The 13782-nt window shown below is 36.0% G+C and overlaps 1 protein-coding gene across 3 annotated transcripts in view; it reads left to right on the top strand.

Annotated features, from left to right (window-relative positions):
* Positions 1 to 13782, top strand: part of LOC144972763 (uncharacterized) — a 62555-nt gene that overhangs the window by 23868 nt on the left and 24905 nt on the right. For all 3 annotated transcript variants that reach the window (XM_078914376.1, XM_078914375.1, XM_078914377.1), the window contains 4 exons: positions 8754 to 8984; positions 11216 to 11275; positions 13044 to 13213; positions 13512 to 13574. In XM_078914376.1, the coding sequence (XP_078770502.1) occupies positions 8909 to 8984; positions 11216 to 11275; positions 13044 to 13213; positions 13512 to 13574 (369 nt within the window). In that variant the 5' untranslated portion in view covers positions 8754 to 8908. The remainder of the gene's footprint in view (positions 1 to 8753; positions 8985 to 11215; positions 11276 to 13043; positions 13214 to 13511; positions 13575 to 13782) is intronic.

Here is a 13782-nt window from a genome sequence, read left to right as displayed (position 1 = left end):
TTTGTTTCAGATTACAAGTTCGTGTTTTTGTAACATTTTCTCCAAGATATCAATGATTAAGTGATTTTTTCCCTATAAAGTCTTTATCATCCAAGTATGCTATTTCGGGGGAAGGGGTGAGGAGAGGGGGGGGGGGGGCTTCGAGTGTTGAAACGGGTTGTGGCAGAACGAACTCCTAACTACCTTCATTGCATGTTCTAGATGCACGAACAACACCGGTCTCAAACTGTCTCCTTGTGGAATTCTAACATTGGCTTCGATCGTATCTGTATCGTATCGTACCGTATGATTTAAAAACTTTCAAATATAATAAGTGCTCTGTGAAACTTCCATGCATAGATACACGTTTTCAAAGTTATGTAAAGGACATTTATTGTTAATTTGACAATTTTGAGTAGGATACTCATTAGGGTCTATTTCAAATGATTATCTTATGTGGTATTATACTGATACAATTGTTAGTAAATGAAGGGAAGCTAGTGTTATTCTGTATATTGGTAAAGGAATAGAAGTAGGAGATGGATGGAGATGCAGTTGAGAGAGCCGGCAACGAAAGTTGTGTTGATTTTGTGTTAAATTCGTGTCAATTTGATTTTCGTGTGGACTTAAACAGTAGATAGTAGGCCTCTGCTTTGCAATTAAGTGACATTATACAAGTTTTTAACCAGGCTAGAGTTAGACCTCTGAGAATGGTAAAAGTTTCGGTCTCAACTGGAGAAAGAGTAAAGAGAAAGGACTGTAGTCTGCTCTTCAATGGACGAGGCTTTGAGTTTGAGGTTAGTAATTTTAACATCTAATATACAAATAAGTGTCACAGTCAAGACACGCGATATAATTTTTGCTTTTAACACTCATTGGACACATGTCCGTCCGCCTTGTAGTGGGGCCCTGTGTAATTTTGGACTGATGGTGGTGTTGCTCAGCAGATATTCGTAATTCTTGTTCATCCTAGTCTACTCATTCATAAAGTCCTGAAGTATTTCCAAAAACTTGTTTCTGTCTATGATATATTATTAAAAATTTCAATCTCATTATATATATGCTTTCATATTCGGAGTGCTATATATTTTATTACTGCTCATATGATCTAAAATTTCCAACGGCACTTTTTGACACTGGTTTGGACGCATTTTTGATGAGAAGTAATTAAAAAATTTAGAAGAGAAATATAACATCTTTTCGGGATTTCTTGTGAGTCTCAAATTCAAAACCAACCAAAATAATTCGCACATTGATTCTAGCGTTTCCCTGCATTTGCTTTTTAACAATCTGTTGTTTGAGGCATTTGAGAGCTCAATATGTCACCACATCGATTAATGAAGCAATGACAGCGCTTGAAAGAAGTGATGTAAATAATTTGATAACTCCATGATAAAATATCCAACGTTATGTCGTAAACGTGGCACACACCTATATATGTGTATTTACGACGTTGATTGAAAATATCCTAGTGTATCAAGGGTCGAGACGTGACTCGAAAACCATTTTACGACCGGGACCTTCTCTTTGTAATGGGTCACATTGTTGTCATTGTTGCTAGGTGACACATTCTGCAGAGACACCGTTAATGGTGCTCGGATAACAATATAGATAAGATGTCTGAGTAGAATCTGTGACAGAGGTGAAAAGAGTTCGTTCCTTTTCTGTCATACAGTTTTGTAACAAGAGATTTATGTTCTCATGTTGTACCTGTTGAATGGCATGGCCATTCTTCTGTTGCTGTTGTGGGATTTTTAGAACGAGATCATTTTAACAATAGATCTCCGAAAAAAAGTTATTGAGATCACACTCAAAAATTGAAGGACATATTAAGTATTGTCTATTTGGGAAGACATAAGAGCCGGATGAAAAAAGAGATTCGTTTGCAATGTCTCTTTCAAAAATACATAAAGCATTTCAAAGCAACAAAAAAGGAATGACTAAAAATCTAAAACGGTTCTAAAAATAATGTGATTAAAAAGAAAGAAAAAAAAAAACATCCGCCTCTCCTCAAAGCGAAATTAAACCCAAATTAAAAAAATACAAAAAAAAAAAAAACAAAACAAAACAAGCAAACAACATGAAATCAATTGGCTTGTTGAAAAACAATAGAACATTTCAAGTCAAAAGTTAGAGCTCACCTGTTGCATTTTTAGTGACAAATCATCTGGGAAACTCGTCCTTTCGATACTCCTCCATCCTGACATCTATTCAAAAGGTTGATTTTTCTTTCGTTCTTTTTTTTGTTTGTTTGTTGTTTTGTTGTTTTTGTTTTTTGGTGTTTTTTTTTGTTTGTTTTTTAATTGTGATAATTTTCGGGTCACTTTTACCGATCGGTAGATGAAGTAAAAGTTCTCTGTCAGAAAAGAAAAAAAGTAAAATTGTGCCACGCTATGAGTTGATCATAATTTATTGCACTCCAGTTTGTCAGGAACAATACGATGGTCGTTTTCATCAGTGTTTTTGTCTGTATGATTTCTGGAGACTGCTCAATGATTGTGATTGCCACTTATCAATTATAGAACCATATTATATGAAAAAGGATATCAATTTATGAAAGTCTCTTTTTCTATACCTCATTCATACCCAAGTTTTCAATAGATCTTGTTATATCCGGTATATGGTTAAAGACATCCTAACGTCATAGTTAAGGTTGCATTTTTGCGTAGGCTTTGTTTGTTTAATTGTTGATATCACGACAAGACAGGATTTAAAGTACAGCGGCGCTTTATTGATCAGTTTGGAAAATATTTAATAATTTGTCTGCAAAAGACATAAAGTCTCGTGACCAAAGCGCTTTTAATCCGTCTATTTTAAAATATTTGAAGATATTACATGTAGATGTGTTTGAAAAGTTGCCTCTCTTTTTGGCACAAATTGGGTGTCAGTTTTCAACTCTAACTAGTCGAATGTGAATAATAACCTGTCTATAGCTAGTGATTGATATTATGAAAGAAAAGTAAGTGGAGCAGGCACTTATGTTGATAGTACAAGAAATTAATTGAGTAGAAGAGTGCCAGAAGACGAGAGAGAGAAGAGAGAGAGAGAGAGGGGAGGGGAGGAGAGAGGGAGAGAGGAGAGAGAGAGAGGAGAGAGAGAGAGAGAGAGAGAGAGAGAGGAGAGAGAGAGAGAGAGAGAGAGAGAGGAGGAGAGAGAGAGAGAGAGAGGGAGAGAGAGAGAGAGAGAGAGAGAGAGAGAGAGAGAGAGAGAGAGAGAGAGTGGTGGATGGCTTCGATTGTAGAGATACCCTCTCCCGGCAGGCGGGTTTGTCGCACCAGTCAGGTTGCGGGTTCGAAAACCCATCGCCGTGAAGTTTTTTTTCTATTCTCTCTTGTCTTTTGTCACTTTTCTACTCAATTAATTTCTTGTTATATTATAGAAGCAATGGTGCTTAATGCTTTATTATAAGAAAAATTGCTTTATAATCATCATCATTGCCTTTTTCACCCTGGGTCAGGGTATAGGCCACAGACAAACAGTTTCCATCCTTCTCTATCCTGAGCCAACTTTTTTATCTCATTCCAGGTCTTACCACTTCTCTGTATATCAGCTTCTTTAATTCTTCTCCATGTTCCTCGTGGCCTTCCCCTTGATCTTCTGCCCTGAGGGTTCCAGTCCAATACTTTCTTTGTTATAGTTGAGTCATTCTTTCTAAGCGTGTGTCCAATCCACCTCCATCGTCTTCTTCCTATATCCTCTCCTACTGGTTTCTGCTGTGTTCTTTTCCATACTTCTTCATTTTTTATTCTATCCATCCATTTTATTCTGAGTAGCTTACGCATGCACCTGTTTACAAAAATCTGTACCCTCCTTATACATGCCTGTGATGCGTTCCAAGTTTCACATCCATACAGTAGGACAGACTTCACGTTTGAGTTGAAAAGTCTTAGCTTTAGTTGAAGGGAGATATCTTTAGTTCTCCAAACTCTGTTCAAAGATGTGAATGCAGCCTGTGCCTTTCCTATTCGTGCTTTCACCTCTGCTTCCGTGCCTCCATCCTTGTCAATTATACTTCCGAGATAGCAGAAAGTGTCTATATCTTCGAGTTCCTGATCTTTTACTTTGATCTGCTCCCTTTGACGCATACCTATCCTCAAGACCTTTGACTTTGCAGGGTGTATTCTTAGACCAATTGATTCCGAGAGGCTGTTTTAATTGTGGTTTTTGCTTGCATCTGGTCCTGGGTGTGGGACAAAAGAGCCAGATCATCTGCAAAATCCAGATCATCCAACTGTGTCCAGGGGGTCCACTGTATCCCATTTCTTCTCCCTTTGGAGGTTTCCTTCATTAGCCAATCAATGGCAAGGATGAACAGGAATGGAGAGAGCAAGCATCCTGCTTGACACCAGTCTTAATTTCAAAGCTGTCAGTCAGCTGATCTTCATGTACAACCCTGCAACAACGTTAGCGGTACTGTTTTTGCTTCGCACCCTAATGGTACCTAGTTCGAATACCCTCCGCGCTGTGTAGTCTTGAGCAAGTCAACTCGACTAGTTCAATTTTCAGCGCTTCACTGCGGCTTGCGCCTAGGCTATTCCAGTCTTCCCTTTGAATAGATTCTAGATATAAAATTTCCTTTATGGGATGAATAAAAGGAATTTTATTTATTTATTTGTAAACGCTTGGATTGCTTCAAGTATATTATACTCATCCTATATAACTATACTTTTTTCATCATAATATTCTAGAATCAATTTACATTTCCTATAACATTACTAAAATCATTTTCAGACCATGATTACTTTTGCGACACACGGCTTAAAATCATGACGTCTTAGCATGATACAGCGAGTTTCTAAATTGTGTATCGTAGAGAGCAAGTCTAGGTCTTACCTTTACATGTTCTGATTAATTTCTAGTATAATATTTTATTTTGTTGTTTTGTTTTTTTTGACTTATTATGACAAGTCAATTTACGTTATTTGTTTGCGAGGCGACTTAGATAGTGCTAGTCAAATAGTATGTATTAATCATTTACTTTTATTTGTACTTGATCTAATCTTGCTGTTGTTGTTGTTGTTGGTATTTTTGCTGCTGCTGTTGTTGTTGTTGTGGTCCTTCTTCTTCTTCTTCTTCTTCTTCTTCTTCTTCTTCTTCTTCTTCTTCTTCTTCTTCTTCTTCTTCTTCTTCTTCTTCTTCTTCTTCTTCTCCTTCTTTTTCTTCTTCTTCTTCTTCTTCTTCTTCTTCTTCTTCTTCTTCTTCTTCTTCTTCTTTCTTCTTCTTCTTCTTCTTCTTCTTCTTCTTCTTCTTCTTTCTTCTTCTTCTTTCTTTCTTCTTCTTCTTCTTCTCTTCTCTTCTTCTTCTTCTTCTTCTTCTTCTTCTTCTTCTTCTTCTTCTTCTTCTTCTTCTTCTTCTTCTTCTTCTTCTTCTTCTTCTTCTTCTCTTTCTTCTTCTTCTTCTTTCTTCTTCTCTTCTTCTTCTTCTTCTTCTTCTCTTCTCTATTATAATTATTATTATTACTATTATTATTATTATTATTATTATTATTATTATTATTATTATTATTATTATTATTATTATTATTATTATTATTATCATCATCATTCATCATCATCAGCATCATCATCATCATCATCATCATTATTATTATTATTATTATTGTTATTATTATTATTATTATTATTATTATTATTATTATTATTAGTTTTAATATTATTATTATTATTATTATTATTATTATTATTATTATTATTATTATTATTATTATTATTATTACTATTATTATTATTATTATTATTGTTGTTAATTTTCTTGTTATTCTTGCTGTTCTTGTAGTTTTTCTTCTTCTTCTTCTTCTTCTTCTTCTTCTTCTTCTTCTTCTTCTTCCTTTACGTCCTTCTACCCACCCCTCCACCCCTTCCTTCTCATTTTGATTATGTGCTCTGATATTCTTTCTAGGGATACATCTCATTGAGCTATTTATTGATGCTATTTGATAGGGCAAAATACCCATTTGATCTGCCCGCCAGATATAATATGATGGTTGTAGTCTTTTAGAGGGACTTAAGTGAGAACTAGTCATCCAACTGGCGGTCTAAAATCAATAACATAGAACCGATTGACGTCAACTTCATTGCTTCTATATGTACCATTCTATGTTACCTGAGTACCAATCTGACAAATACACTGGCAGAGATACAAGAGCAGATGCTTTTATAATCCTTCATAGCACGCAATGCTACTATAAACACCATAACACCAGGCTATTCAGAGACTGGCCTCCCGTGTGTGAAGGTGAGTCACCACGACACTCACCATTGATCCATCCGAATGTAACCCATCGACTCAAAACGGCAATATTTTTGCATAGATTTAAAAAAAAGATAGATGACGTAAGTATTAGCCTATGGGATGTCACATTGGAAAGTGGACAGGGTTAACCATCTCCTAACTATTTTCATGAATTGCACACATTTTATTCATATTTACTGTCATATTTTAATAATTCGTGCTTCCTTACAAAGGGGCTTTCTATTTTCTGTCCCATCATTGTTTTTGTTTATTTACTTTAACTACTCCATTCACATACCACACACCTCTCATTCGTCCTTAGAGTTTCATTCGTGTTTTGTTGATAAAGGGTTACCCGAAACATCCAAGCCACAGTATCTGTTTTCGTGTAATAAATTGAAACTTACGTTTCAATACTTATCGTAATTTTTCCTTCGAGCTTCAAGCAGCAACATTTTCGTTATTTTTACGAACTAAAGGAAAATCATCACATTCGTAATGATACAGCCAACATTTTTCTCAAACTGATTTTTTTTAACATCACAATTTTGTTGTTGTTGAAAATATCTTTTATCAATGATAACGGCATCAGAATCGATTGAGGGTTTGAATAAAAGATTTCATACACTCTTGGGCTATGGAATTCGAACTTTTTCCCCAACGCACCCTCGCAGGCTCGTGCAGGATCGGGAACACGTCCGGAATTCCAAAAAGCAAGAGCGTAGGAATTGTATCCATTCCTACTCTCCAAAAACTCTAGACCGTCTAAATCATTTTTTTGTAAAATTATAATCGTTAAATAAAATTTTGGACGTTGATTGTACACTATTTTTTTTCTTTTACTCGCTTAAAAAGAGGCTGAAACACGGCTATTTGGCCATCAGAAATAAAATGTTTGTACAAATCCAACGTAAAAATAGGGAATTTAAAATGATGTTTGATGATGAAGCAAATGATTTCTAAAACGATCATTATATGTTCTTAACTTGCATTCATTGCAAAATAAAGCCTTTTACAACACTGGATACGGAATATCTAAGAAATTTACATTGAGGGATAGAATAAAGGTATTCTTACATAGCTATGGACATTAAATTCGTTGTGCGGCCATGTGGTCTTGTGGTATGACACCCTCCTTCGGATGCGAATGTCCTGTTTTGGAGCCCCTCTCTGAGCGACGTATATTTGAGTTATTACTTAAATTGAGTCTTTACTCACATTCTCTCACCATACACAGGTGTAAAATGAGTACTTAGCAGTTAACAGCGTTGTCTCTGTCTGGAAAAAAATGTAATTCAACCTAAAAGGCATCACGTCTCCTCCTACATGTTTAGTTCAGCTGTCGGTAGGGACCCCTTTTAAGACGCTTTGGGCACGTTTTTGAATATACGCTATATAAAAGCTCAAATTAATTTTACCACGCAATTAGACTCACCCGCACGCTCGTGGTTTCAAGTTGCTCACTAGAAATGAATTAATAAATAGAAAGCCGTGAATCCTATAATAATAATTTGTTGTGATCAATACCGAACTATCATATATCTGTTTATGTTGTTGTTGTTGTTGTTGTTGATGTTGTTGTCACCATCTGGAGAAGTAATCACTTTAGCAATATTGTATCAGATTATGATCTTTTAACGTTTCACATAGTTGGGGTTGCTTATATATAACTGAGGACCGGAGAAGGGGGCCGTGGTTCAATTCTTATCACAATAATCTTGTTTAACTCTCTCCTTACCGACCATTTTCACTATTTTCCCAAAAATGGCAGGCTTACCCTGCAGAAAAATTGATTTTTTAATCTCAAACAAGCTCGCTACAAAACAACTTTATGTTCTTATTAATGAAACAAAGATCATTCTTCAAAGTTTGTGATGTATGAAATAAATCTGAATAAGAAAAATGTATATTGTGTCGTAACAAATGTGACGATTTTGCTGCAGGTGGCAAGGAGAGGGTTAACTTGTAGAGAACCTCCAATATTTTCGGAGAAATAAAGGCTATTACTAACAGGCACTCATGTATTTTACTTATTATACTACTGTATTGTGGAAATTAACATAGATCGAGTCGAATCTTTTGAGCCATCAGTTTGATCAGGGTGGCCAAACTATTACCTTTTTTGTTTTTGGCGATTCTCAAGGCCAACGATCAAATTACGAACCAAGCATTACCCTCTAGCAGCTTTTTTAAATATTCATTTGACTCAACAGATGATAGAATTACTCTTAATTTAAGAAAGATGGGCAAGTCACTCATGTATCAATCTGTAAAAATAGATCGATAATTTAAAGATTTGCCAGTTATTCTGTGTTCGATTAGAAAAAGTTAAAATCTGCTGTGCGGAATTGACCCCAACCCTATTTTTTAAAAGAAACAATAGATTTTATTTTGTCTTGAAGAACTTCTCTTCTCTTTATTTATTATCCTTGTATTTGATTGCAATATTTCACCTTCTGTATCTATGAACTTGTTTGCAAATATTCAGTAATCATTATTCTATATTTTTATTTTTAATATGTTTTCTATATTTCTCTTTTCAGCATACCAGGTGGTCTAACAAATCTCCGTTGTAACATCAATCAGGACAAATAGAATGTCATCAACAAAACACTATAAACCACAACGACAGCTACAAAATTTTGTTATGTAATTGGGAGTGACAGTCTGAGGGACAAACCACTTCTCAGGCAACCGAATGTCAACTATGTCGTCAAAATGGAGTTTTCTCTTTCTTGGGATGATTTGGATTCTTGCTGTCCACTGCTCTTTAGGTACGTCAGTAAGCTTATATTTCTCCCTGGTATAAGCACAGTCCGTGGGTAAATGAGACACCTCGTTCTAAATGCAATAATCTATCAGGAGTCCATTTTCATAGTTTCATTTTATCCAGCCAATAGAAATGTAAAAATTTCAAAATGATTGTGGTATGCGACTCTCCTTCGGACCTGTAGCTCCTTGGTTCGAGTCCTACAGTGGGCGGCGCAAAGTTGACTTCTTGGAAAATGCTCTTTATTTACATTCTTTCATCGTACTCCGATGTAAAATGAGAACCTGACCCGTAAAGGCGTTATCTCTTTCGAGAAAAAAAATGTAATAGCACCTTACATGGATCATGTCTTGTCCTACATGTTATGTGTTGCTTTGGCTCAGGACCGATTATAAAGCGCTTTGACTATATTTAGAATTTGTCATGCTATATAAAAGCTCGATTTTTTTCCCACCACCTTATCAATAGTCCCAGGATTTCATCGTTTTTCTCAGTCGGACATAAGACACTTAGGAATGTTTTGTAATATTTCAATGCATTGATTAAATGATCCTCACTGACATGGTCCATGGTTTTACGTTCTTTAAAACTGCATGAATTAAAAAAAATTGAGCTTTATATAGCGCAATATCCACTAAATGTGCTCAAAGCGATTTACAAGGGGTTCCTGGTCAACAGCAACATTTAACATGTAGGACGGGACATGACGCCTGTTTGGCGATATTACAATTTTACAATTACTCATTTTACACCCGAGTACGGTGAGAGAATGTGAGTAAAGAACCTTTTCCAAGGACTCAACTATGCGCCGAGCGCGAGGCTCGAACTCAGGACCTTCCGATCCGAAAGCGAGTGTCATACCACTAGACCACATAGCCGCACAATTACTTGTTTGTAATAGCCCTCTTTTTTATTTTAAAGAATTATATATTTATCGTTTAGAATAATCAATCATTTGACTAAGTCGAATTTCTTCTAATTTATTTATTTGGATGTTTTCAAAAAAAAAATCGACATTGATGCTTTCTCAGATGAAGATAACGTTCTCAATCATTATAGTGACAAAAATGTTGCTATTTGTACTAAGGGTGTTGACAATATTTGAAGGTCAACTACAAGGGAGAATACACTTGGAATAAAGAGCGAATGCAAACAATATCAAGAGTATAGTCCCTTTAATCTGATCGTCGATCCAGAGACATTGATTCATTAGTGACCATGCTGGACCAGTTCAGTGGTTGAAATATCTATATTCAATATTTTGAAAACATAGGACGTGATGTGTCTATCAAGTGTACGTTCCATCATATCTCAACGACTAAGCTTCCAGTGACAGTGTGATGGACAGAACCCCCCCCCCCCCCCCAAACCTTCAGCTAGTTCAGTTATACCATTACCGACTCTTTGCGTGTATTGAGAGCTCTATATTATGTAGAGCTATCCGGACACCTAGATCTTTTTAAAAGGCAATAGGTTATACTTTATTCTGACTAAATCTCTCGTGAAGACTTGGCTCATAATTGGATGGAGTTTATAGCATGGCCAAATGGATAATTAGACATTGCCTTATCGTTCAGGGGATTTGGGGATAGAGGATGTGTTAATGGGATGCAATCGATATATTTTTCTGACCTCCTGTCCAACCAGCAGTGATTGGGCAGCTGGGTCTGTTAGATTTGGCGGAAAGTACGTTGCGATGGACTAACATCTTATCCCAAGGGTAGCAAGCAATTTAGAGCTGTAGACTTAAGATAAACTCCGGGTCTACGGAGCAGATGACTCTGAAAGGTGTCAAATTGATCTGGCGGAGAGTACTTTGCGGCAGACACATCATTTTCAGAAATGGGTGCTGTCCTAATCCTACACAACTCCGGCTTTATTGGGCTCTTGGTTCATAATGAAAACTATCATTCTGAGGATCCATGTTCTATTCCTGCTTTCAGCTACTAATATTAAAGATACTCAAATTCTATTGCTTACACTGGATGTGAAAAGGTTTTCCATGTGATGGGAAAAGGGAATCGTAATCCATTTTATCCATTTCATTCATGTTATGGAGTGAACCCCACCGTAAAGTTAATGTAACTATTCACTTGTGTAAGGGGTGTGTCAAACTTTTGTCTTTGAGATTAAAATCTATAATCATTCAGTGTAAACATTTATTTAAAATCCGCTATATTTACTATTGGTTAATACTTTACATCAATTTTACGTTATTTATTTTTATCTTATCAGTTAACAGCCAATGTCAGCGACCGAAAGACTTCTTCCAAGTTTTGGAAACTGACCCAGCGGGTATGTAAAAGTAGTAATTTGACAAGACAAAAGATAGATTATATAAAGCCCACTGAAATAAATATTGTAGCTCATTCTCTCACCACACCCCTTATCAAATTTAATGGTCCACATTCCACAACAACAAAAAATCTTCGATGAATTTGACAGCGATCAAAATAAAGAGGCGTCGATATTTATGTTTAGGCTAAAAACTCAAATGTTATGTAAACTTCAGAAATCATATTTCACCTAGGTTATATACTCCACAACCCATAGACTTTATACGGATGTTTTGCAGTCTAATGTCATAGTTGCGTAAATAGTTTGTCGATCACCGTTTGAGGATGAAAACATCAATCGTCAAAAATTAAATAAAAGGCCAAAACTTCGGTAAACACGTTTATTCTATTCGCCATGATCCTTTTTTAGTCAAATTATAAATCCACGCATAATACACACATGTGCAAAAGTAACTTAACACTTCTTCTGAGTCAATTCATTTAAAAGGTACAATTGGGCAAAAGTTATATCACAGAAATGAGCAATATCTTTAATATATGTGAGCCAAATTCCATCAACATCCATGCGTAATCCTACCGAACCAAAAGGTCTCAGTTTTCTGCTCTTTGTAAGATTATCCCTGACACATGTTGATTAGCCCTATTGAGTATAAAGATGATTAATATAATTTCCTTATAGAAATTAAGTTGGAAGGCGAAAGGGGCGGGGGGGGGGGGGGGCGTCTTCAAGCCTAACATAATCGAATTTCTATTCTAATCCGTGCAAATCCCATCTCCTTGATCACCCTATGTGTGCTACGCAAAATAGTTTGATATAAACACACACACATACACACACGTACACTCATACACACACACACATACACGTACACACATAAACACGCACGCACACACACATACACATACGCATACACACAGCACACACAGACACACACACACACACACACACACAAAACCCCAATGATTATAAAATCAGATTTCGGTTACCAAACTACCAATGAATGACTGTTATGATTGTTGTTTTAAATACATAGATCATGTGACGAAGTTCTGGACCCCGATCAATAAATGTCAATATTTCGAAAGTGTTTTTTAAATTTTATAATTACTTTTAAAATTTTTTTTTTTCGGCCTTTGTTCAGGAAGGAATATTGAAAACAGTTTGTATCACCTGACTAACGTCTTCGAGGATAATAAGTTCAAACTCAAATTTCAAATTTATTTACTTTTAGGCTTTCGCCACTAAATATTAGTATGAATAGTATAAGAGGATCGAACTGAGTGGTTGGTGCTCAGGGGAACTCAGTCCATTCAGTGGTTGTCTTTGATGGAATTGACGTCACTCAGTCTTTGTTACTGTTTTTAGACAGTCATAATCGTTTATTATATTCAGAACTATTAGAAGTTCTCATTAAATTATATCAATCAGACTATACACGTTCAATGTTACACATAGTTTTGTTTGTTCGTACTTTATGTCCAGCTGGATGTTTTGCTTATTTTACCTAAACGTTTAGCATCAATAGCAGGCTATAAATGCAAAAGGTCACACACTTTTGTGTCTCGATATGATTGATCTGGGGGCAGAAATGGTAAGCTTTTCACCAAAAAACCCATAGCACCAAAAAAAAAACCCCGCTAAGGTTGAATATAGTCTTGTGCTTTAGAACGATTGGTCTGGCGTGCAGAAATGGTAAATATTTTACTTAAACGCTTATCATCAATACACAAGCGGATCTTTATTTTATTCTTTTCACTCTGGCCAGGGACACAAATTCTCAGCCTCCCCGCAACAGGCAGTGCTGACTGGAGATATGAGTTTTCTGATAGAAGGTACAATCCTATTAGGAATTACCTGAATTTTGTCAAGGATCAAGACAAATACACTATGACACTATTAAAACCGCTGGATTTGGAAGAACTGCGTGATGAATATGTGAGGCATTGATCTTTTTCTTTTTCATCTTCGTCTCCTCATCAACATCATCATCATCATCATCATCATCATCATCATCATCATCATCATCATCATCATCATCATCATTATCATCATCATCATCATCATCATCATCATCATCATCATCATTATTACCACCACCATCATATCATCACCACCAAAACCACAAAACCACAAACACCATCATCACCACCACCACCACCACCACCACCACCACCACCACCACCACCACCACTAATCCTCACTTTTTGCTTTCTTTTTTATTTTACGACAACAGAAAATAGAGGAGTCTGCATACACAATCATGATGTATTGCAGTGAACCTGCAAAGGGAGAAGTGGTGAGTCACAGAATCAGATAAAAGTTTCTCAAGAAATAGCAATATATTTCATTTGACACAGTAACCAAATTGACTGGCTTGTCTACACAATAGTTTGTGTCTTTGGCATGAGGGAGTCGCTCCCATACGACAAAGATGCTACCCAAAATGGCTTACAAAAACAGAAAGGAATGTCTTACGCACAGTCCGTTATAATTATGTTCCAGCC

This window comes from Berghia stephanieae, chromosome 5 (genome assembly GCF_034508935.2).
Source record: "Berghia stephanieae isolate SIO BIC M18660-M18661 chromosome 5, UCSD_Bste_1.3, whole genome shotgun sequence".
Taxonomy (NCBI): domain Eukaryota; kingdom Metazoa; phylum Mollusca; class Gastropoda; order Nudibranchia; family Aeolidiidae; genus Berghia; species Berghia stephanieae.
This window is presented reverse-complemented; position numbering and strand designations above follow the sequence as displayed.